At 41.8% G+C, this 24,883-nt stretch overlaps 1 protein-coding gene across 2 annotated transcripts; it reads left to right on the top strand.

Moving 5' to 3' along the window:
• The first annotated feature begins 11,726 nt into the window (after positions 1-11,726).
• ZP2 (zona pellucida glycoprotein 2) lies at positions 11,727-23,572 on the top strand. 2 transcript variants are annotated; one of them, XM_057748587.1, is made up of 18 exons: positions 11,727-11,811; positions 11,912-11,991; positions 13,116-13,199; positions 13,608-13,702; positions 15,574-15,726; positions 16,490-16,531; positions 16,674-16,838; positions 17,588-17,684; positions 17,773-17,954; positions 18,682-18,808; positions 19,639-19,826; positions 19,913-20,004; positions 20,101-20,225; positions 20,381-20,570; positions 21,749-21,884; positions 21,961-22,057; positions 22,480-22,563; positions 23,397-23,572. In XM_057748587.1, the coding sequence occupies exons 1-18, from the start codon at positions 11,735-11,737 to the stop codon at positions 23,540-23,542; spliced, it is 2,160 nt and encodes a 719-aa protein (XP_057604570.1). In that variant the 5' UTR covers positions 11,727-11,734; the 3' UTR covers positions 23,543-23,572. The 2 variants fall into 2 exon arrangements, with proteins under 2 accessions (XP_057604570.1, XP_057604569.1); XM_057748586.1 differs by having other exon boundaries at positions 11,750-11,811; positions 11,903-11,991.
• The last annotated feature ends 1,311 nt before the right edge of the window (positions 23,573-24,883 follow it).

Genomic DNA, 24,883 nt, shown 5'->3' on the forward strand with positions numbered 1-24,883 from the left:
TATGTTCTCTTCTTTCTGGTTTTTGTGAATCTATTGTATGTTTTTGATTTGCGGTTACCCTGTTATTCAAGTATATTAACCCTCTGTGCTTTGCGTTCCTGGATCTCTGTTTCCTTTGTTAGGTTTGGGAAATTATCAAGCATAATTTCTTCAGATACATTTTCAATCCCCTTTTCTCTTTCTTCTCCTTTTGGGATTCTTATTATGCATAGATTGGCATGCTTTATGTTATTTCATAGGTCTCTTATATTGCTTTCATTTTTTTTGTTTCATTTGGCTTTCTGTCTACTGTTCTGATAGGGTGATTTCCATTATTCTGTCTTTCAGATCATTTATTCATTCTTCTGCATTATTCATTCTGCTATTCATTGCCTTTAGCTCAAGTTTCATCTTGGCAAATGAGTTCTTAAATTTTCTTCATTTCTTTTTATATTTTCTAGTTTCTTTTTATAGTAATCAGCATTTCTACCAATAGTCATTCACAATTCCTTCAATATTTTCATTATCTCTTTTTTTGAACTCAGTGTCTACTAGACTGAAGAGGTCTATAATATTGTTTGTTCTTTCAGGAGAATTTTCTTGATCTTTTCATTGGGAGTAGTTCCTCTGCTTCTTCATTTTAGTTATATCTCTTGCTCTGTGAGTTTTGGAGAAATTTATATATTGTGGTCTTAGAGGGCTATTCCTTGTGTAGCTTGCATGGATTTAATGTTTTGTGTGTGTGTGTGTGTGCAAGGGCTGTTTTCAGTGTTGCTGCCTGCCATCTCTTTCTTCAGTGGATGTTGGCTGTTATCCCCTTGATAGGAGGTGTAACTGATGTTGTGGTGATCAGAGCCTGCGCTGGATATTGAGTGGGGCCTCCTCTTTGCTCTGTGGTTGTCACTGCCCTGCCAGGGCTGGGTCTGTTCCCTAATTGTTAGAGTAGAAGCCCCCAGATCCATTTCTGAGCTGTGTTTCCGAGCTGTCCTGTGAGGTAGGTGGGATTGGAGTGCTCCCACTGGGAGAGGCGCCACTGAGTATTCCTCTGCCAGAGATGTTCACCAGTGAGTGTGCCCTCTTGTGTCACCTGTCACCCATTGTGCAGACCCACAAAGTACATTGTTGTTGCCACTGCCTTGGCCATGTCTCAACCTTGGGAATGCCAGCAATCGGCCCCGGTATCTATCAGATATTGTCTTTACAAGGGCACCAGTGCAGATCCACTGAAGTCAGGTCTGAGGATTGCAGTAGTCATGCGTCTGGACCCGCTCTGAGCGCTATGGAGCCAGCACTTATACCTTGGCCCAGCCCCCATGTGCATGCGCCCACAAAGCCCACAGCTGCTAAAGCCAGAGCTGTCCCAGCCGCGGGAATACCCATTGTCCACTCAGACGTCCTGCAGGCACTGAATTTACAAAGCCAGCAGTGGAGGTGTAAATTCCGTGGCTTGTGCAGCCAGTGGGGAAAGATTTCAGCCTTGCCTCCTAAGCCGCACAGCCCCTGGGACTCAGCTGTGGTTTCAGCCCTATCTCTGCCTGTGGGCAACCTGCTGGCATCTGCTCCCAGAGCCTACCAAGGCAGCATCTGGGGCATGGGAGACCACCAAGGCAGGAGGCCCTGAGGTGGCAGCTGGGGCATAGAAGCCTGCTGAGATGGCAGCTGGGGCATGAGAGCCCTCCAAGGTGGTGGCTGGGTTGTGCTCTCCCAGAGTCCCTGTAGGCAGGGAGTGGTGCATGGCAGAAAAAGCTGGCAAGGCAGCCCTAGCCCTCCCTTTGTATGCCACTTAACAATGACACTTCGCTTCTATGGTGGCCCACGTTTCTTTAACAAACACCCCCATTCACAGCCATACCACACTCCAGCCCCTTCAGGCTGTCTCGGTGCAGCCAACAGCACTCCTCTTCCCAGGTCTGTCCCCTAAACCCCAGGTTTTAGTACCCAGCCCCCACCCATAGCAGCAGACACGTCTCAGGCTATGATGAGCATGGTGGTGGCACAAAGTTCTGTGTAGGTCTCTCTCTCTGTTCTGCCTGCCACAAACCAGTTGCTGGGCTCTCCTCTGAGTCTCTGAAACTCACTTTCTGTCTCAGCTGGTCTCCCTGCCAGTGAGGGGGCTTCCCATGGTGTGGGAATCTTTCCTCTTTTTCAGCTCCCCCCCAAGGCTTCAGGTCCCATTCCACTCCCCCCCCCCCCCCGCTTTATTTTCTTTCCTCCTACCCAGTTACATGGAGGTCTTTCTTCTCCTTTCAGGTATTTGAAGTCTTCTGCAAGTGTTCAGTAGGTGTTCTGTGAGAACTGTTCCATTTTTAGATGTATTTTTGATGCATTTGTGGGAGGAGGTGAGATCCAAATCCTTTTACTCTGCCATCTTGATGTAAATGGATTAAATGCTCCAAACAAAAGACACAGACTGGCTGAATGGATACAAAAACAAGACCCTTATATATGCTGTCTACAAGAAACCCACTTTAGACCTAGGGACACATACAGACTGAGAGTAAGGAGATGGAAAAAGATACTCCATGCAAGTGGAAATCAAAAGAAAGCCAGAGTAGCAGTACTCATATCAGATAAAATAGACTTTAAAATAAAGACTGTTACAAGAGATAAGGAAGGACATTACATAATGATCAAGGGATCAATCCAAGAAGAAGATAGAATAATCATGAATATCTCTGCACCCAGCATAGGAGCACTTCAATACATAAGGCAAATGCTAACAGCCATAAAATGGGAAATTGACAGTAACACAATAATAGTGGGGGACTTTAACACTCCACTTACACTGATGGACAGATCATCCAGATAGAAAATTACTAAGGAAACACAAACCTTAAATGACACATTAAACCAAGATAGTCTTAATTGGTATTTATAGGACATTCCATCAGAAAGCAGCAGAATACACTTTCTTCTCAAATGCACACAGAACATTCTCCAGGATAGATCACATCTTGGGTTACAAATCAAGCCTCAGTAAATTTAAGAAAATCGAAATTGTATCAAGCATCTTTTCCAACTACAACGTTATGATTTTAGAAATCAATTACAGGAAAAAAAACTGTAAAAAATACAAACACATAAAGGCTAAATAATATGCTACTAACCAATGGATCACTGAAGAAATCAAAGAGGAAACAATTGACAATGAAAACACGACCACCCAAAACCTATGGGATGCAGCAAAAGCAGTTGTAAGAGGGAAGTATATAGCAATAAAATCCCACCTCAAGAAACAAGAAAAATCTCAAATAAACAACCTAACCTTACACCTAAAGCAACTAGAGAAAGGAGAACAAACAAAACCCAAAGTTAGTAGAAGGAAAGAAATCATAAAGATCAGAGCAGAAATAAATGAAACAGAAACAAAGAAAACAATAGCAAAGATCAACGAAACTAAAGGCTGGTTCTTTGAGAAGATAAACAAAATTGATAAACCTTTAGCCAGACTCATCAAGAAAAAAAAGGGGGGGGGAGAGGGCTCAAGTTAGTAAAATTAGAAATGAAAAAGAAGTTGAAACGGACACAACAGAAATATGAAGAATCATAAGAGACTACTACAAGCAACTATATGCCAAAACAATTGACAATCTAGAAGAAATGGAAAAATTCTTAGAAAGGTACAATCTTCTAAGACTGAACCAAGAAGACATAGAAAATATGAACAGACCAATCAAAGTACTAAAATTGAAACGGTGATTAAAAAACTTCCAACAAACAAAAGTCCAGGGCATGGATGTCTTCACATGTGAATTCTATCAAACATTTGGAGAAGAGTTAACACTTATTCTTCTGAAGTTGTTTCAAAAATTGCAGAGGAAGAAACACTCTCAAACTCATTCTGTGTGGCCACCATCACCCTGATACCAAAACCAGACAAAGATACCACAGAAAAGAAAATTATAGGCCAATATCACTGATGAACATATGATCCAGTAATTCCACTCCTGGGCATATATCCAGAGAAAACCATAATTCAAAAAGATACATGCATCCCAATGTTCATTGCAGCACAATTTATAACAGCCAAGACATGGAAGCAACTTAAATGTCTATCAACAGAGGAATGGATAAAAAAGATGTGGTACATATATACAGTGGAATATTACTTAGCCATAAAAAAGAATGAAATAATGCCATTTGCAGCAACATAGATGGACTTAGAGATTATCATACTAAGCAAAGTAAGTCAAAAAGAGAAAGACAGGGGGCTTCCTAGGTGGCGTAGTGGTTAAGAATCCACCTGCCAGTGCAGGGGACATGGGTTCAATCCCTGCTCCAGGAAGATCCCACATGCTGCAGAGCAACTAAGCCCGTGTGCCACAACTATTGAGCCTGCGCTTTAGAGCCTGTGAGCCACAACTATCGAGCCCATGTGCTGCAACTACTGAAGCCCACGTGCCTAGAGCCCGTGCTCTGCAACAAGAGAAGTCACGGCAATGAGTAGCCCGCGCAGCACCACGCAGAGGAGCCCCCACTCAATGCAACCAAAGAAAGCCCGCGCACAGAAAAAAAAGAGAGAAAGACAAATACCATATGATATCACCTATATGTGGAATCTAAAATATGACACAAATGAACACATCTATGAAACAGAAGCAGACTCACGAACATAGAGAACAGACTTGTGGTTGTCAAGGGGGAAGGGGGGTACGGGAGGAAGGATCAGGAGTTCGGGATGAGCGAATACAAACTAGTATATATAGGATGGATAAACAACAAGGTCCTACTGTATAGCACAGGGAACTATAGTCAATATCCTGTGATAAACAATAATGGAAAAAAATAGAGAAAGAATATATATACATATCTGAATCACTTTGCTGCACAGCAGAAATTAACACAACATTGTAAGTCAATAATACTTAAACGAAATACAAAACAAACAAAATGAAACAAAACAAAAAACAAACACTTGAGGACAAATTCATTCCATAACAGCTTTCTACTTAGTAGCTATCAACCTGGGGGAAACTCACCTCAAGGATCATTCATTTCCTTTTATTATTCCTACCTTGAAGGTTTATACATCAGTGTCCAGCACAGGACCTATACACAATGGACCTGAACAAAAATTCCCTTCCCTCCTTCCTACAGAGACTCATCAAATCACAGGCTTTCTGAGGACCACCTACTCTTTCCCAGTGCTCTGTGTGAAATGTGAATGATAAAGTTGTGGGTTTATAAAACCTGCAGGGGAACCAAAAGGGGAAAGGGTGGATTACAGAGATTTATTGAAGGGAGATTTAACAGAACTAGGAGTTACTTGAATAAGAGACAACCCTTCAGGAAACATGCTGAGTTTCAACCTGTGTTACCCTGATCAAGATTCAAATTCCATACAGAGTTTTTTTGATCAGCTTCAGTCATGTGCCTACCATTTGTCCAAAGAGTGATGGACACAGCTTGACTGAAAGTCTCACCAAGATTATATCTAATGGGAAAGAGAGTTCCCTGAAGCCCATCATAGAGTTACTACCAAAAGAAGAGAAAAAGATACTGGACGGAAAAGAATATACCTGTGTGTATTTGTTTACTTATTTATGCTTAGGTTTTATTTGTTATATAAGTAGTCCTTTGGTCTCTCCCATCAGAAAGCAAACCCCTGGGCTTCCCTGGTGGCACAGTGGTTGAGAATCCACCTGCCAATGCAGGGGGCACGGGAAGATCCCACATGCCGCAAAGCAACTAAGCCCGGGCGCCACAACTGCTGAGCCCATGTGCCACAACTGCTGAGCCCGTGTACCATAACTACTGAAGCCTGCATGCCTAGAGCCTGTGCTCAGCAAGAAGAGAAGCCACCACAATGAGAAGCCTGTGCACCATGACGGAGTAGCCCCCACACACCACAACTAGAGAAAGCCTGCAGACAGCAACAAGGACGCAATGTAGCCAAAACATAAAAAGAAAGTAATTAATTAATTTTTAAAAAAAGAAGAAAGTAAATCCCTTAAAGACAGTTTTTGTCTGCACTTACACAAATGTGTGTGCTGCTTCTTTTGAGACTTTACAGTTTTATAGTTGCTCAGTAAATGTTCCCTCAGAGAATAACCACAGTTTCATAATGTAAAATTGGGCCCATTTTCAAATAGGGATTCTAAATAACAGTCACAGACAAGTATTGCCACAGTCATGCTGCTTAACAAACCACCCGAAATTAAGTGCTCAGAAAAATAAGCATTAATGTAGCTCACAAGTCTACAGTCAACTGGTCAGTGCCTCTGTGCTCAGCTGACCTTGTCTTGGCTCACTCATTCATCAGCAGTCAACTGGCTGGATGGCTGGGAACTGGTTGCTCTAGGATGGCCTCAGCTTAGATGACCTGCCTCTGCTCCTTGTGATTGTTTATCATCTGGCAGGCTACCCTGGGTTTGTTCTCACGGTGAATGCAGAAGGCTAAGAGAGTGTGCATATGTGTAAAGGCCTCAAGAGACCCGGTCTCAGAACTGGCACACCGTCACTTCCACCACATTCTACTGGCCAAAGCAAGTTACAAAGCCAGGCAGATTCAGTGGGGAGGAGGAATGAGGAAGACCAGGCTAACTGCAAATCATGCTGCAAAGGCTGGGAGTCCAGATCGGAACCTTTACAATTGATCTACCACATCACCTTAAGAACTTTAATATTTTCTATTCTATCAACTAAAAGGACTATGCTGTGTTGCCAAGGTAAGCTTTTCTTTATTTCTATGGTAACCATTACCCTAGCTACTAGCTATAGAGTAATCTGTGTTAATATTTGAATGTAAATGAGTTTTTATTTAGAACTTCTGAGCCTTCTCTGTCATTCATCTAAGCTGCCCTATTTATATATTAACAGATCAATGAAGCCTTTTATGCCCTTGTCCTATTTCTTTCTGAATCCATTACTGTTATGAGGCTCATTTAATTTCAATCTGCCAAAAGATCCAAAGGGGGAAATAACATTAACATTGTATAGCTACATTGTATAGTTAAAGGAACTACCATACAATGTTCAAGAACATTCTTCTTAACATAGTCCACCTTATTTTTCCAAATTAGATTCATATTTGATATTTGACAGATATTTTAAGCTATATTAGTCTAAATGATAGAAGATTCTGTATTTCTTATTTATCTAATACTGCTAAATTCTAATTTATGTCATCTTGTACTTTTAAAGCTAAGTGAACTTCAAGAGGAGCATGGAGTTTTAAAACACCCCCTCATACACACACACACACACACACACACACACACACACACACACACAGAAAATCATAATGGATTAAAATGAGCCTGAGAGTAGGTATCAGAAGACCTGGTTTCTCTCTGGAGCTCTGCTACTAACTTTCTGACCTTGGGCAAGTCACAAAACTTTTTAGGCTTCATTTCCTCATTTTATATTGGGGAGCTGGACTTTGAAAACTTCATGAGCCAAATCTACTCACTTGGGCAATATGCCTTTATACCAAGAAGTCTGAATTCATGGGCCTTTCATTTTATAGCTTCTACAGATCGCTTATATACAAATCAGATTTACTGTTATCACTTTTAAATTACTTTAATTGGTTATTTATCACCAAGACAATTCAATCAATACAGAAGTGAATGAAGTTTAGGAACGAAATTGGGACATTTGTAGAGACATGGATGGACCTAGAGACTGTCATACAGAGTGAAGTGAGTCAGAAAGAGAAAAACAAATATCATATATTAACACATATATGCGCAATATAGAGAAATGGTACAGATCAACTGTTTGCAAGGCAGAAATAGAGACACAGATGTAGAGAACACACATATGGACACCAAGGAGGGGAAGCAGGAGGTGTTGTGGGGGGATGAATTGGGAGATTGAGATTGCCATATATGCATTACTAATAAGAAAAAAATATCAAATTGAATACTTTAAATATATGCAGTTTATTGTATGTCAGATATATCTCAATAAAAGTCCTTTAAAAAAAACCCAAAGAAGTGAATGAAGTTTAAGAAAACAGTATGTCTCCCATCTCCCTATTCCTATTCTGGGAATGATACAGTGCATATATTTATAACCAGTACAGCAAGAGCACAAACAAATCAGAACAGACAACAGTTGTGAATGTCCAGCATAGCTGGATTGGGGTGGACTGCCTGGATATCTGCATTGTCTCCTACCTCAGGTAACGTGTTGGCTCCCCGGTATATAAATGCCCACATTTATATACCCACACTTAGACACATAAATGGATAGAAAACACACAGTTTTCTCATTCTTCTTTTTTTTTAATATGAAAATATACTAATTATACAGCTCCAATACTCCAAATTATTGTGGACGTCTTTGATATCCGCATTCATAGATCCAGTTGAATCCCTAGATTTATGTTAGTATCTTAAGAGTATTCCAGAGTTTATGTAACCATCTCCTGATGATAACAGGTCATCTTCAATTAATACTTTTACAATTGTTGTGGAAAGTAAGGCAACAGGATTGGAAATTAAGAATTATGGAGTGAAGTAAGTCAGAAAGAGAAGGACAAATATTGTATGCTAACTCACATATACGGAATCTAAAAATGGTACTGATGAACTCAGTGACAAGAGCAAGGATGCAGATACAGAGAATGGACTGGAGAACTCGAGGTATGGGAGGGGGCGGGGGGTGAAGGGGAAACTGAGACGAAGCGAGAGAGTAGCACAGACATATATATACTACCAACTGTAAAATAGATAGTCAGTGGGAAGTTGTTGTATAACAAAGGGAGTCCAACTCGAGGATGGAAGATGCCTTGGAGGACTGGGGTGGGGAGGGTGGGGGGGACTCGAGGCGGGGGGGAGTCAAGGAAGGGAGGGAATACGGGAATATGTGTATAAAAACAGATGATTGAACTTGGTGTACCCCCAAAATAAATAAATAAATAATAATTTTAAAAAAAAAGAATTATGAACTGTTGTTTAAAGGAACTGCATCTCAGAAATTAAGGAGGGTACCTGCCCAAAGGAGGCAACAATATTGCATTGTTGTTATGCGTTACAACCTAAAACTCTCTTCAAGGAATGTCTGGTGGTTAGCAGGTGAGAAGAGGCCTCATAAGTCAAGTAGAGACCAGGGCATTCACGGAAGAGGAGAGGGAATACCGTGTACTTATAAACACACTTAAAAAGTCTCATTGAAAAGAATGTGGAAAACATAAATACACTTGAAAAAAGATCCACTGTTTATTTAGTAAAATATTAAAGATCTATCATTTTTGTAAAGGTTTTACTTTTCCTGACTGGTGATATGAGACACCATCATATTGTAGAGAGTCGTCTTCCTTATTCTCAAAGTTGGCTACACCAAACACATTTGTATCTTTGTGCACTTATGCAGAATTGATTCTTAGGGGCCTGGAGCTAGTTGTTCAGTGACCATCCCAAGCACAGCATTGGCTGGGTCAGGAAAAGCAAATGAAACTAATCTCTGGTGCACTCATCACCCTCACCCGCTCTACAGTGGTCCTCCTTCTCTCCATGCCTCCTGCTCAGGGCCTTTGTGCTGCCCCTTTGTCTCCCCTTAGTCTCAGAGCCCCTACTTTAGGGCTCTGACCAGAGCTGCCCTTTCCAAGGTGAGACCTCACACTCTGGAAAAAAGATACAGTATTGGGAGAAGCAAGCCTGGGAGTGTGGCCTGGGAAGGAGGAGCAACACATTAATATACTACCTCTCTGACCACATTCTTTTTTTTTTTTTAAGATTTATTTTATTATTTATTTATTTATTTTATTTTTGGCTGCATTGGGTCTTTGTTGCTGCACTCGGGCTTTCTCTAGTTGTGGCGAAAAGGGCCTACTATTCATTGTGGTGTGCAGGTTTCTCATTGCAGTGGCTTCTCTTGTTGCAGGGCACAGGCTCTAGGTCCTTAGGCTTCAGTAGTTGCAGCACGTGGGCTCAGTAGTTGTGGTGCACAGGCTTAGTTGCTCTGCGGCATGTGGGAATCTTCCCGGACCAGGGATCAAACCCATGTCCCCTGCATTGGCAGGCAGATTCTTAACCACTGTGCCACCAGGGAAGCCCCTCTGACCACATTCTTAATAGAACTCTCTACATGCTCCTACATTCCATCTTCTAATGGCTGGAATGGTCTTCGGAAATTTCCAGCGGTCTTCTTATCATAGTCTTAACCATCGTGGTAACAAATTACCTTCACAGTTGTAGAAAAGGTACCGCCTTTTTGAAAATATACTTAGAAGTAACCATTGCTATCATGCTTCTGCTCAGAATCTAAATCCTTTCACCATCTCTGTCCTCAAAATGCTGCTGATTCTGGATTTTGCTCCCTCTCCCCCATTCCCCTGGTGTATAATCAACTGATTCCCATAAAGAAGTTAAGTTCATCACTGGCAATCATTCATTTTCTTGCCTACCTCCCTCCAGATAGTTCCCCAATTTTCCTGCTCATAAGACTCACCTGGCTTGTTAAACAAGCAGTAGCCCACGCCCCTCCCCTAGAGAGCCTGATTCAGCAGCTTTTGGGTGGGGCCCAGGAATCTGCGATATTAGCAAGGGCCCCATGTGATCAGTTTGAGCAAAGAAGCTGGGGAAACCACTACTCTGACCAACAATATTTCAGACACCTGTAACAGGGAATGAAGATTACTCCTCAAGTTACATCATAAAGACATAAAGACAAAAAACAACACACAAATAAATATTGCAAGTGCCATCCCACTATTTGCACAAAATTTGAGTGTTATCATCTATTGTGGAATATGGACTGCAGACACCTAGGTGTTTCTGGCTCTGGCCCTGACACCCAGCTTAGGCAAGTTGCTTTCCCTCAGTTTCCCAACCTGTAAACTCCCAATTGCTGCACGGTGACATTCTTATTTAGATCACTATTCCCTTTGACCCAGAATTTCTACTTCTAGGAATTTATCCTGAGAGTTAACCAGGGAAATGTACAAGAATGTCCATCAGATTATTGTTTATAATGAAAAATCGGAAGCTATATTAATGTCCATCATTAGGGAACAGTTTTTTTATCTAGACATTGAATACTATGCAACCTTAAAAAACGGTAATGGAGATCTCTATGTTTGATATGGAAAATGTCCATGACATATAAAGTAGTAAAAGCAGGCTACGAACATAATTTATACTTCAATCCCAGGTTGTTTTTTTAACTGTGTGTGGTATTTGTAGAAAAAGACCATAGAGTTACACACCTAAGTATTAGTAGTAGTTAGATTTGGAGGACTTTTTCCTTTTCTCTATATCCTCTGTAATTGTCCCCATTTTTTGAAGTAAGCTTAAAATCTATGCTTGGGGAAAAATAATCCATTTTTTAAAGGTACTTCTTCGTGTACATTGCCAAGGTGATGTCCACAATAGCCAGGAGACCAGGAGTAACTTAAAGGAAAGATCTGTTACTTATAGTGTGAACAAGAGATGTTCTTTCCTCAAAAAAATCCCACCACACTCTTTCTCTACATTTGAGTTGAAAAGATTTTGTCCAAAAGGTCCTGATTTTTCCCAGTGTTGTGGAAAAAAAGCGCCAATGCATTCACCTGGAGCCAGTTTCAAGGAACTCTGGTTTCATGGCTTGCCCGCAGAGCAGCTGGTGTAACACGAAGGCAAGTGTCAGAAAGGGCAGAACTCTGATTATTTCAGGCCTTCCAGAAAGGCTCTCCCCTCCCAAATCTCTTCCTTTCAGCTGGGAGGGCTGGAGAAGATTCCAGGTGTATCCAACGGGGAGAGGGCGGGGAGATGGCCTGCTTCCTGCTATAAAAGTGCAGAGCAGCACATCCCTCTGCCTGGCTGATTTCATGGTGTCTTCGGTCATGGCCTGCAGGCAGAGAGGAGACAGTGGGAGACCCTCAAGCTGGCTCAGTGCAGACTGGAGGTAACCCTAGGTAGGGGCAGAAGGGAGGGGATGTAATGGCCTTGTCTGCTGAAGTTCATTCCTCTTTAACTCTCTCCCCCATTCCCTCTAGCACCTACAGGTCATTTTCTCTACTCTTCGCCCTTTTGACTTTGGTGAACTCAACAGGTGTTAATCAGTTGGTGGATCGTGCCTTCCCAGGTAGGCCTTCTTGGGTAAAGGAAATGCCCTTAAGCATCTCTCAAACAGATTGCACCTAGGGTGCCTAGATGGCCAGGAAAACACAAACATGGGTTAGACAATCTCCACTCATTCCCTTTCTTACTTTGATCAAGTCACTACAGTTTTTCCATTGCCTGCCTATAACTTGTTCCACCAGACAAATGGAAGAGCTTGCAAAACACACCTGTACTACCTTCTGTTCCTTCACTGTCTCAAGCTTTACACATCCAAAGAATATCAAACCACATACTAAGCCCCCGTCTTTGGGAGCAGTCATCTTCAAACACATACTCATGCTTAAGGAAAGCATCAACATAACAGACAAAATCAGAACAGTTCCACTTGTAATGAGGAGTTTTTCAAAACTTTCACCTGAGCCAGAGGATGCAGTGTCAGGTTATAGGGAGGTTGTTTAGTTTTTAAAAAGTGTGTCCTTGGTGAAGTGAGAGAGTAACATAGACATGTATACACTACCAACTGTAAAATAGATAGCTAGTGGGGAAGTTGCTGTGTAACAAAGGGAGATCAACTTGATGATGGGTGATGCCTTAGAGGGTCAGGACAGGGAGGGTGGGAGGGAGTCACGAGAGGGAGGGGATATGGGGATATATGTATAAATACAGCTGATTCACTTTGGTGTACCTCAAAAGCTGGTGCAAGAGTGTAAAGCAATTATATTCCAATAAAGAGCTTAAAAAAAAATGTGTCCTTGGGCTTACCTGGGCCATTTTTTAAACTTCAAGTTGAAAAATCTTGAGACAAAGCTTTTCTCCAGTTCTTCACAGACCTACCATCCTCATCTCCATCAGGGCTCCAGCCTGATTCCTGCATGGGTGCTTGTTATCCTGAATCCAGGCTTATCCTGGAGTACTTCAGAAAGCCCTAGGCACTTAACTGATACCTTCCCTATGGTTCTTGGTATCTTGCATTGTATGTATTTTCCACCAATTTATAAGCTCCCCAGTGGTGGTGGACAAGTTTTGCCTCTCCCAACTGGCATCTTCCCTGATGCCTATTGGAGAGGAGAGTTCCCTCAATACACTTCTGTAGGAATCATGCTTCCTGTGTTGAAAGATGCCTCACGTGCTTCCTTTGCTCTTCAGGTACTGTCACTTGCTATGAAAATAGAATGATAGTGGAATTTCAAAGCGTTCTTGGCAATAAGATACAGCATGCATCTGTGGTGGGTAAGTAATGTGTATTATCTCATCTTAGACTTACTTAGTAGAAGCCCTTGGAATGGAGAAGGCCATCTCCATTTTCTGGTAAGCAGAGTGCACAAACCGTGGAGCAATTAGCATTCACATCCCATTATGCCACAGGGTCCTTGAATTGCATGATGCCTCAAGAGTGGAAGACCTTGTCTTTCTTTGGGAATCTGTCTTATCTCAGAATCCCCTAGGAAACATCTAGCTTCAAATCACAGCATCTCCCAGAGCTTGGGTTATATCACCCAGTTGGGGAAATAAAAAGTGAAGTGATTTTAATACCTTAGAAATGGATTGGCAGTCTTGGCTATGTACCTTTGGTTGACTTGATGTCACTGAAATGTACTTCTTGGTCACCTCCTGTCTAAACTGCTCTTGCTTCTGTAGATCCCCTTGGTCTTGAAATGCTGAACTGCACCTATGTTCTGGACCCGGAAAAGCTCACCCTGACGGCCCCATATGAAACCTGTACCAAAAGAGTAGTAAGTAATTGTTTGAGGAGTGATTTGGGAAGTAACCTAGGATTTAAGGTTTTGGAGTAGAGCAGTAGTTCTCAATCAGGGTAATTTTTTTTTTTTTTTGTCATCCCAGAGAACATCCTGCAATGCTTGGAGACACTTTTGGCTATCATGGGGGGTGGGGGGGAAGGGAAATGGCAGCTACTGGCCATCTAGTTGGTACAAACCAAAGATATTGCTAAACAGCCTCCATTACACAGAGGAGCCCTTAATAACTGACATATTAGACCCAAAATGCTAATGCTGAGGTTAAGAAACCCTGGAGTTGAGGCTTTGGGCTTGATTTCTGGCTCTGCCACTCTCTGGATGTGATTTTGGGTAAGTTAGCTAACCTTTCTAAGCCTCTACTTGCCCACTGAAAGATGGATTATGATATCTCTCCAGAAGATGTCCAAAGATTAATGACATAATACCAATGAAGGACTGGGTATAGCACCTGACACAACAAATGATCAAACATAAGCTATTTTGATCTACAACCCCCATGGAAAAGGGGAGGCTATTTTGGTGCTGCTACCTGTATGCTGTAAAAACATGTGTTGGGAGGCGAGCGGCAGCTGAACAACAGGATTTTCTGCTGTTAAGCAATCGTACTGCCCAATCAGGGTTATTAAGAGCAATAAAAGCAACCTAAGTCATTTTCAAGATTTAGTGTGCAAACAATCACTTAAGGAACTTGGAAAGTACAGAATTAGTTCATTTAGTTGATGACAATAAATCTGGGGGGTGTCCTAGAAGTCTGCAAGTTTAACAGTCTATTTCATCTGATTCTATAGTGAAGATCTCCAGTGATTAAAACTTTCCCTTCTAAAATGGCCTTTGCCAACTATAGGGAGCCTAGGGTTGAATTCCTTTAGAACAGAGGTCTGCAGAGTACCACCTGTGGGTGGCCACACCCAGCCCATGATCTGTGTATGTGATGATCCTCATGCTAAGGATGGTTTTTGGTTTTTTAAAGAGTTTTAAAAACATGTTAGAAATCATATGTGGCCTACAAAGTCTAAATATTAACAGAAAATTGTTGGCTGACCCCTGCTTTAGACTGTGAGTTTCTTGGGCCAGTGGGAATGGCAAAGATGGCTCTGTCCAGCACCCAGGACAATGGCTGCTACACAGGTGCTCAATAAGTGTGTTTGAATCTCCTGGTTGAGGCCCAAAACCAAACAGGACCTTGATACACAGACATAGGGTGAATTTAAAAACAATATAAAAACTAGACTCTGACCCGTGATAGGGCAAGAATAAAGTTGCAGATGTAGAGAATGGACTTGAGGACACGGGGTGGAATTGGAGAGGGGTGAAGGGGAAGCCGGGACAAAGTGAGAGTAGCATTGACATATATACACTACCAAATGTAAAATAGATAGCTAGTGGGAAGCTGCTGTGTAACACAGGGAGATCAACTTGATGATGGGTGATGATTTAGAGGGCTGGGATAGGGAAGGCGGGAAGGAGTCTTGGGGGTGTGGGGGTATGGGGATATATGTATAAATACAGCTGATTCACTTTGTTGTACAGCAGAAACTGGCACAGCAGTGTAAAGCAATTATACTCTAATAAAGAGCTTTAAAAAAAAGGGGGGGGGGGGACTCTGAGCCCTGAAACTCAAGGAACTATTGTCTGCCAATGTATGAGTCTTTCCTGGGATATCTAAAGAGGCTATCGAATCTCCTGGTACAGGGATGAGGGACCTTCTAAAACCTGTGGTACTGATAACTTTAAGGGTTTTGCCAACTTTAAGGGTTTTACCAATCAGCTGGGTCAGATGGTATTCTGGAATCCCCTTTCTCACTGAGGTACTAGCACTCTGTCCTTACTATGCCATTTTCCTACAGCTTGGCCAGCACCAGATGACAATCAAACTCATGGATGACAATGCTGCTTTAAGACAAGAGGCTTTCATGTATGACATCAGTTGTCCAGTTATGCAAGCAGAAAGCCATGAGCAGTATTCGGGATCCACAGTCTGCTTGAAGGATTTCATGTCCGTGAGTGAAGCAGGCTGACTGCTTCTCACCTGACTATTACAGGGGAAATGTGGTCTAGACAGAGCCGGGCTTCAAAACAAGATCAGGATTGCAATCCTTTTATTTCACTACTAACTTGCTGTGTGGCTTTGGACTGATTTCTTAACCACACTGAGACTTTGTTTCTAAGTCTGAAGTGGGGGACAATAATACCTCATAGGGTGGCTTTAAGAATTGACTGAGAAGGTAGATACAGCGCTCAGCACATCATGTCTAGCAATAAAAAGGATTCAGTTGGTAGCTTGACAAACTGGATACTTAGGATGTGCAGGCCCTACACCAGATGCTAGCATATAGTAAATGAGCAAAATAGCCCAATCACATACTCATGGGCTTTATAGTCTAATGGCTAATATCAACAGTGGACAAAAGAATCATACTTTATTAACAATGATGGAACTGCGTGGCTTGACAGAGTATTTGATTTCCATGGATATAGTAAAAAAGCTATACATTTAAGGACTTAGTGTCTCAACTTACAACTGGAAGGGAGCTTAGACCTTCCAATTGCCTTTTGGTATCAAAAGCTTAAAGAGGAAATGACGTCTAAGGGGACTGCTAGGATTCATGACTGGTCCTGTGCTTCTACTACATCCTTCAACTAGGCCTCATGGTGTATGAATCACACAGCAGCTGCTCTGGGTGTTTTCCACATACTCTCAGGTAACATGACTTCAGAAATTTTCTCCAAATCAAAGCCTCATATCTTTTTTTTTCCTTCCAGTTTACCTTTCACTTTTTTCCTGGCATGGCTGACGAAAGTGGGGTATGAAAGTTATTTTTTAAATTATAAGCCTAAGTAATCTTTATTTCTATATTAAAGGTGACATAACATCAATCCTGGTTAAAATATTTAACAATAGTCTTGGGGTTAAGGTGAGCCCACTAAATGAAACTTTTGACTTTAGGATACCAAACCTCAGATGGGATGGACCATTACAGTTGGTGATGGTGAAAGAGCCCAAACTCTGACCCTTCAGGAGGCTTTGACACAAGGATATAATCTCCTGATTGATAACCAGAAGATAAACGTCCAAGTGTCCTTCCATGCCACTGGAGTGACTCACTACTCGGTAGGTATGAATCTTTTTGTACCACCATCCAGGCACAGACTAATTTCTAAATTCAAGCATGATCTCAACCATGTCCTCAAATTGAATACAATTCATTGAACAGGTATCTTAATGCTTGCTATGTGCCAAGCACTGTCCTAAGTACTAAAGATAAAGTGGTGAGGTACAATGGTGAACAAAACAGATATAGCCCTTACTTCAATTCATTCTCCCTCTTCCCCACAGATCTGAATTTGCTACCTAATATGGAGCTATGATACAACTAAATTCTTATACAAATTGTGTTCTATCATTGCCCTGTATTGTGTTTACAGTAGATACTGGCATTTTGGGGGCCAACAATCAAGACACAATATTAAATCAGTTAATGTGCCAGAATACTTAGGACAGGTCTTGGCACCCACGTGCTCAGATGTTAGCCATCTTAACAACATGGAGTGTATGCTGAATCTTATACACATTCTCTCTGAATGCTGATACCGTAAAATAGTCATAAGACAAGAGCTCATATCTGCTTAGAAATGATCAGCTACAGGTCATATCAGTAGACACTACCTTGCCAGATGTTATGAAGTACAAGATTTTAAAATTAGAGCACCTACAGAACAAGTATGGGACAAAATGCCTGAACTCTACTTGGGCCAAGACAGTGCCCAATTGTTGAGTGTGCGTGCCCTGACTATTCTAGCATTGATGAGAAATTCAAGTAACTTGGGTAAACCAATGTCTTTGCAAATGCCTCTCCTCAGCAAAGTAACAGCCACTTCTACACGGTGCCTCTGAAGCTTACGCACATATCTCCTGGGCAGACGATCATCTTATCATCACGACTCATTTGTGTGTCAGGTAAGGGCCGAGGAAGGGGCATCTCCAGGTGTGTAAGATATTGTCCTGGGAACTTAATCAAAGCTGATCATTCTGCCATTCCTTCTAGATCCTGTGACCTGTAATGCCACACACATGACTCTCACCATACCAGAGTTTCCTGGGAAGTTAAAATCCATGAGCTTTGAAAATAGGAACATTGCTGTGAGCCAGCTGCACAACAATGGGATTGATATGGAAACAACAAATGGCTTGAGGTTGCATTTCAGCAAAACTCTCCTCAAAACGAAAGTACGTTCCGTTATCATTCACTGAGCTTTATGCAAGCCTGATTTGAAGGCACAGCCTTCTAGGCCACCCTGATACAGCTGCTGACTTGTCCATAAATTCTAATTGCTGATGTAGAAAATTCAAAATTTGGAAGGCCTCATTTGAACGCCTTGCATAAGTGAATTCTTAAATAACTGAAATTCACTCTCAAACACCAAACCTCTTTAATTGCAATGGAAGTTTTCCTGAGTTTCTTAATTCATTGACTAGTACAAACTGCTATCAAGCTTCTAGTGATGAAACACTCATGCCCTATTAAAACAGGACAGCTTGAGCCTAACAAGTGTCCCTAGCTGACCCCACTGAGGCCAGTATTGACTAATGTAATTGCCAGGGACACCAGAGAATAATCTTATGTTGGTATGTACTTAGCAGTAACATTTTATAACTCCTGGATTGGCAGGGTACTCAGATCTTTAGAGGTTGAATTAACAGATTAAATTCCAGTGTTTAGTACAAAGAGCATACAGTACCGGGTACTTGAGGGCATGAGCTTCAAGAAATAAATTTCCTGCCTAAGGAAGGATCCTGATCTGGAGAAGCAATATGGTCTCTTGTTCTGGCTTAAAGGGAAACTGTAACAAGTCTGGAGTGTACCTTGCAGGTTTCAGTGTACTTCCTTCCTACCTCCTGTGACTGCTCTAGGCCCCAACAGGCTGTGGCGCTAACTGACATTCTTTCATTTCAGTTCTCAGAAAAATGCCTACCCTATCAGTTCTACTTATCTTCGCTCAAGCTGACCTTTTACATTCAACGGGAAACCGTATCCATGGTGATTTATCCTGAGTGCCTCTGTGAGTCAACAGTTTCTATAGGTAAAGACCATTTTTCTTAAATGGTTTCCTACATTCTTTCTCTCTTAGCTCTTACATGTGGGAAAGTGTATAGAAATTCAGACTCTGTATTGCTTATACTCTGAGGAAATGAAGGACTGGTCAGACCAGAAATAGCAGTCTAAGCTGCTATGATAGGGATCTAAGGAAGACTGACACTTCCAATATATACATACAGGTAGGTTTCACAACTGTTTCATGTTTTTAAGTAACCTGGGTATGTTTCACATTAGGAGCCTGAGCCCACCATCTAAATAAGATTGTTTCAAACCTGAAACTAGAGGGACTGCAAGCATTTCCCCAAACTCCTGAAAATCCCCCAAAGAATATGGAAGTAGTTATTTCCTTTTCTTTAGTATTGCCTCTGCCTCTTTGCTTCTATTATTCGCTGACCTGTATCAGGTCACGCCAAATAGGAAAAATTAGTTGCTGCTTCAACCTCCCCTCAAACCACCAAGATGTGCGAGTCTTGAAAGAAGACACGATGACAATGAGGCACTACACTTTAAGCCTCATCAGGGTTTTATCATGGGTCTCTTACCCTACCTGGTCCTTCTTCCCATGTCTCCTGCTCCCTCTTCCTTTGGGTGAAAAATCCTTCTGCTCCTACAGAGCAGCCTCACTGCTGTCTAGGCACCTTAAGGGTCTCCCCTTGTAACTCAAGCTACATATCAAGGTATTTTCCCAAACAAAGACTTAAGACAAATTCTGTTGCCTCTTGATGAAAATTCAAACTTCCATTACACTTCAAGTTAGTAGATGACAATAGTCACATGGCCAACAGATTTTTTAAAACTCTCACCGCTATCTAGTTTCAGGGGAGCTATGTACTCAGGATGGGTTTATGAACGTCAAGGTCCACAGCCATCAGACAAAACCAGCTCTCAACTTGGATACCCTCAGGGTGGGAGACTCATCCTGCCAGCCAATCTTTAAAGCTCCATCTCGGGGGATGGTGCAGTTTCACATACCCCTGAACGGATGTGGAACAAGACAGAAGGTTAGTACTGGCACGTAGGAAGAGGTTAAGACTTACCTTTGAGATAACTAATTAACCACTCTTTCTAATCTTACTCTAACTTTAAGTTCATGAATGACAAAGTCATCTATGAAAATGAAATACATGCTCTCTGGGCGGATCTTCCTCCAAGCACAATTTCCAGAGATAGTGAGTTCAGGTGTGACACAATTACTACTTGACTTTTTAAGCCCCGGCTTAAACTCAAGCAGTCTTTTAACCTAAAATTCTTACCCCCACCCACCCACTCTTACAGAATGACAGTGAGGTGCTATTACAGCAGCAGTAACATGCTAATAAATACCAATGTTGAAAGCCTTCCTCCTCCCGTGGCCTCCGTGAAGCCAGGTCCACTTGCCTTGACCCTGCAAACCTACCCAGGTGAGACACTATAACCTAAACAATCTGCTTAAATACTTGCAGGGAACTCTTCCCTAAAATGAACTTTGCCACCAGACTAGAGTGGTAGCGATGCTCAAGCTTCTGTTGCAACAACCGAGTACTTGAGGACCAGAGAGGTTTCTACTCCATTTCAGATAACTCCTACTTGCAACCGTATGGGGTCAAGGAGTACCCTGTGGTGAGATACCTCCGCCAACCAATTTACCTAGAAGTGAGAGTCCTAAACAGGACTGACCCCAACATCAAGCTGGTCTTAGATGACTGCTGGGCAACATCTACCATGGACCCAGCCTCTCTCCCTCAGTGGAATATTGTCATGGATGGGTACGTATTCTCCACATAAGGTAGCCCAGCTAATTGATCAAACTGCCGGTAAAGAGGATAAAATGCTCTTGGGCTTGAGAGGAGCACTATATCAAAGGCCCTGATGTTTGTTCTTATTTCTTGAGTCCTTGGTCTAATAAGGTGACTCATGCTTTCCTATTACCCTTGAATCTAAAAGTATAGGGTCCTTCCCAAGGAAATCTGGCTTTAATACTCCAATATCTGGAGAGAGAATAGATTTCTAGTTTGTATCCATCTATTGAATGGATGCATTCATGTGCCAAACATGGTGCTCTGTACTCCAGGTGCATTATTTGGACCTCATCACTCCATAAGAGACGCTAGCCACCTCACTTCCTAAAGAAACCCAAGCTTGCTACTTAAATAACTAGCCCAAAGTAATGTTTAGTAAATGGTAGGACGTGAATGCCCATCTGCCTCTAGATCTGAGATATCATAATGCTCTGAAGTTGTGCCTACCCACCTGTGTGTTGGTGTTTGTCCTCTTGGCTCTGCCTGCACCTAGATAGAACTGCACATTATCTTTCTTTGAAGCTGTTGTAATCTGTTAAGGTCATATCCTCCAGGTGCACTCCTGCCCCAGGATCGTGTATAGCCAGCACATTCTTGCAGCTCATTCCTTCACCCCATTAAAGGCTTGCTCAAGTGTCCACTTCTCCTTGAAGCCTACCCTGACCCTCCTGCACCCTTACCCTGGCCTAAGTCTTCTGTTAGTACTTACATCCTACCTAACATACTAAATTTATAGCTACCACCCTCTGCTAGCATCTAAGATATAAAATAGCAGGAGTTCTCCTTTTTTTTTTTTTTTTTTTTTGGTCAGCAACATATACTAACTGCCTGGGACACAATAGGTACTGGGATTAATGAGAATTAAGCCCATGCTATCTGGAGAGTTACATAATTCTTGATGAGTTTAGTTGGCAAACAAATAGGTTCTGAAATTGTATTAACACGTAGTAGAAGAAAAACTAGCAAGAACAATGAATATTGTTGGATTGGCCAAATCAGAGGTATTTTTAAAAAAAAAAAAGTACAGGTTTCAGAAGGTACAGCAATAGTCCTGAAGATGTTATGTGTGACTGAATTTGAGCAAATGCTGAGTTACACTCTGGGGTGAATTCAGCTGATGTCCCTCCCTGAAATGTACCTTCCAGCTGTGAATACAACCTGGACAACTACAGAACCACCTTCCATCCTGTTGGCTCCTCCGTGACCTATCCTAATCACTATCAGAGGTTTGATGTGAAGACCTTTGCCTTTGTGTCAGGAGCCCAAGTGTTCTCTCATTTGGTAAGTGATTAACAAGTCACCTAGGACAGGTCGAATGTGAGACATCAATTTCACTCAACTCTTGTTCCATCTCCAGGTCTACTTCCACTGCAGTGCCTTAATCTGCAGTCAACTCACTCCTGACTTCCCTCTGTGTTCTGTGACTTGCCTTGTGTCATCCAGAAGCAGGCGAGGTAAAAATTTCAAGTCCTCATTAATGTGAGTTTACTTAAAGCAAGGCTTGTCCTCTCAGAATTTAAGAATGAGTGCCTCATTCTTTACCTAGTCCCAAGAGCCCAGAAACCTATGAGTCTGAGAGGGACAGGTTCTTGATCTGTCCTATGGACAAGTTTTTTTTTTTTTTTTTTTTTCCACATGAGCTGTAGCCTGATCTTCTGCAGACTTGACTCTAAAGTTACTCTTCCTGGGTCTGGGTAGACTCTGAACTTTGTCTTTCGGTATTCTTCCTGCTTTTACAGTAAGGCGTATGCCCTCTCCTGTGAAGGCAGGCAAAACTACACAGAGCAGGGACTCCATGCACAGCTGCTCTAGGTATTCCCTCAACACACTTCTTACCACTACTCATTATCCCAGAGGTCAAACTATTTGTCTCCAGCCACAGGAGCCACTGAGGAAGAGAAAATGATAGTCAGTCTCCCGGGCCCCATCCTCCTGTTGTCAGACGGCTCTTCACTCAGAGGTATGGATTTAAAGCCTTGGGTACTTCTTAGACCCAAGTTCTTGGTTTTATGTCAGGTTTAACTGTGCATAGATAACACACGCTCATGATTAAACAAGAAGAGAATGAGTCTCTTCCCAGCAACAGGTTCTGTTAAGTCTCTTGTGTACCCTTCTAAAAATCCCCATTTAACACAAGTTGGATCATGTAGTCTACCTACTGTTCTGTAACTTTTAAACTTGTTTTAGCCATCTTATATCTGTACAGAGACCTCTCACTGTTAATAACTAAAGGATTCCAGTTTTGTCACTAGTGCCACATTAGAATCCTCAAATCTTGGCCTACCATATAAGAACTTCAGGCTGTATTTCTAAAAAATAGGACTAATAGGTCAGACATGTGCTTACTACTACCAATCTTAAGTCTTTACTAGATTGTGTTGCTGTTACTATTCCATATCTTCATCCCAGATCGTCTTAATTTTAGACCTAGAACTTGAAATTAAGCTCTCTTAAATCCCTAGCTAATAAGCTGCAAGAAATCATGCACTTGGGACAACTAATCATATCTGTTGGTGCCAGAATGTTACACAACCTGCTGGGACTGTAAGGTCGGGTGTCAGCCCATCTGATCTGAGTGAAAGCAAGTAGGCAGTGGGAACAGCTGTGGGAGTGGAGTAGGGAGAGGAGGAGGTTGGCTTGAGGGGTAAGACTATACTCTGTTGCAAGCTTTCCAAATGAGCTCTTTGAAACAATTTCACTTCCTTCTCTGGGGAGCTTTAATGTGTAAATCTTCAGCTTTCACTTCCACTTGGTTTAAATAACTCAAGACTTGGATGTCTGCTTCCTTTCCAGATGCTGTGGACTCTAAAGGACATGGAACTGCTGGATATGTTGCTTCTAAAACTATGGTTGCTGTGGTTGCCTTAGCAGGCGTTGTGGCAACTCTCAGCCTCCTCAGCTACCTGCGCAAGAAGAGAACCATAATGCTAAGTCACTAATTGGATTTTCAAATAAAGTGGTGAAAGTAAGCCTCTTGCTTCTTTCTTATTAGGTTTAGATGGAGTTCAAGGGCTGTTTCTTGCAATCATTCTTCCTTAGAGAATATAGTACCTTTCCACAATTCTCTGGGTAGGTTTGTTCTATGTGGACAGGAATAAGGATATTTCTGACTTAAGTACATCCTATCACTCAGCTTTTTCTGACCTCCACCCCCAAAAGTGTCAGTGCCAGAGAATTCAATCAACAATGGGGCTTAGTGACAACCTACCTCTAGGGGTGCATTTAGGTGACTTTAATGTCTTTTACCCCCTCCAGTCATATATATGATGAGGTGGGCAAGAAATCACCCCTTAATCCTTCGTATAACTTCCCTCCTCTACAGAGGAAGGTATTCCCAAGGAAGTAATCTAGTATCATACTTAAGTAATATTTCCTAACTCAAATTACTCTTTCCGGTAAGTAGAAAACTTTCCCTGAAAACTTAAGGGATTTTGTTATTCTCCTGTGTACTCCCAATTCAATTAAAGGCCAGCAGTCTCCTTTGGGGGAGGGAAAGAATACTATAAGATTCTAGCTTCATTAAGTGCAATTACGATATTCCTAGTCTCATTAAGACTACACAGTTGAACACCCGCTCTTAGCTGAGCCTGGAGAGCTCCTCTCCCGCTACCTAGCACTCAATTATTACTTTCTCTTGAGGCTGCCCCGTCTTCCTTCTGAGGGTGCCCCATCTTAACTAGGCTGTAATTATGTCAAAATGACTAGTCTGCCTCACATTGTAGCCCTAACAGACCACATTCAAGACATCTAATATAGACATTAACTTGTATCCTTCAATTAGAAAAAGTCTGGATCGAAACCAAAACTGTTGCTATGAAAAAAAAGTTGTAAAGCTTCTAAATCTATGTAGATAGTGGAGGTGAATAGAAATATGAACATTTTTAGTGTTTGGACTTCACCCCTCAACTGTGAGTTGTCATACTCCTGGGTTTTTTAAAACCTTGAAAGATTATACTTGGTTATCTTGTGATACTGTAGGTCTTTTAATAATGAATCCTTCTGCCTTTTCTTCAACACAGCCTTTGATTCTAAATCCTTTTAAGAGTTATGTGGTAAAACTCAACCCTGTTGTGGGGAAGGAAACAACTGCACTGATATTGTACAAAAGGCCAGATCTTCCTAGAGTCTTAAGGGCCAAAGTTTCAAGTTCTCATCAAGGCTATTCTTTGGACATTGCTTTATAAGAGAATAAGGCATTTATCTGTCACTGATAAAGCAAATGGTCTTGGATTCAAACCTTTCCGTGACTGTATCATGTTAGTGTTACATACTAGACTCAG

The sequence above is a fragment of the Hippopotamus amphibius genome, chromosome 9 (genome assembly GCF_030028045.1).
Source record: "Hippopotamus amphibius kiboko isolate mHipAmp2 chromosome 9, mHipAmp2.hap2, whole genome shotgun sequence".
NCBI classification, from domain to species: domain Eukaryota; kingdom Metazoa; phylum Chordata; class Mammalia; order Artiodactyla; family Hippopotamidae; genus Hippopotamus; species Hippopotamus amphibius.

Coding starts and splice junctions, on each gene's coding strand:
- ZP2 (XM_057748587.1), top strand. CDS start 11,735: ATGGTGTCTTCGGTCATGGCCTGCAGGCAGAGAGGAGACAGTGGGAGA. Junction 15,727..16,489: donor GCTTGAAGGATTTCATGTCC/GTGAGTGAAGCA, acceptor TTTTCCTTCCAG/TTTACCTTTCACTTTTTTCC. Junction 20,226..20,380: donor GACCCTGCAAACCTACCCAG/GTGAGACACTAT, acceptor ACTCCATTTCAG/ATAACTCCTACTTGCAACCG.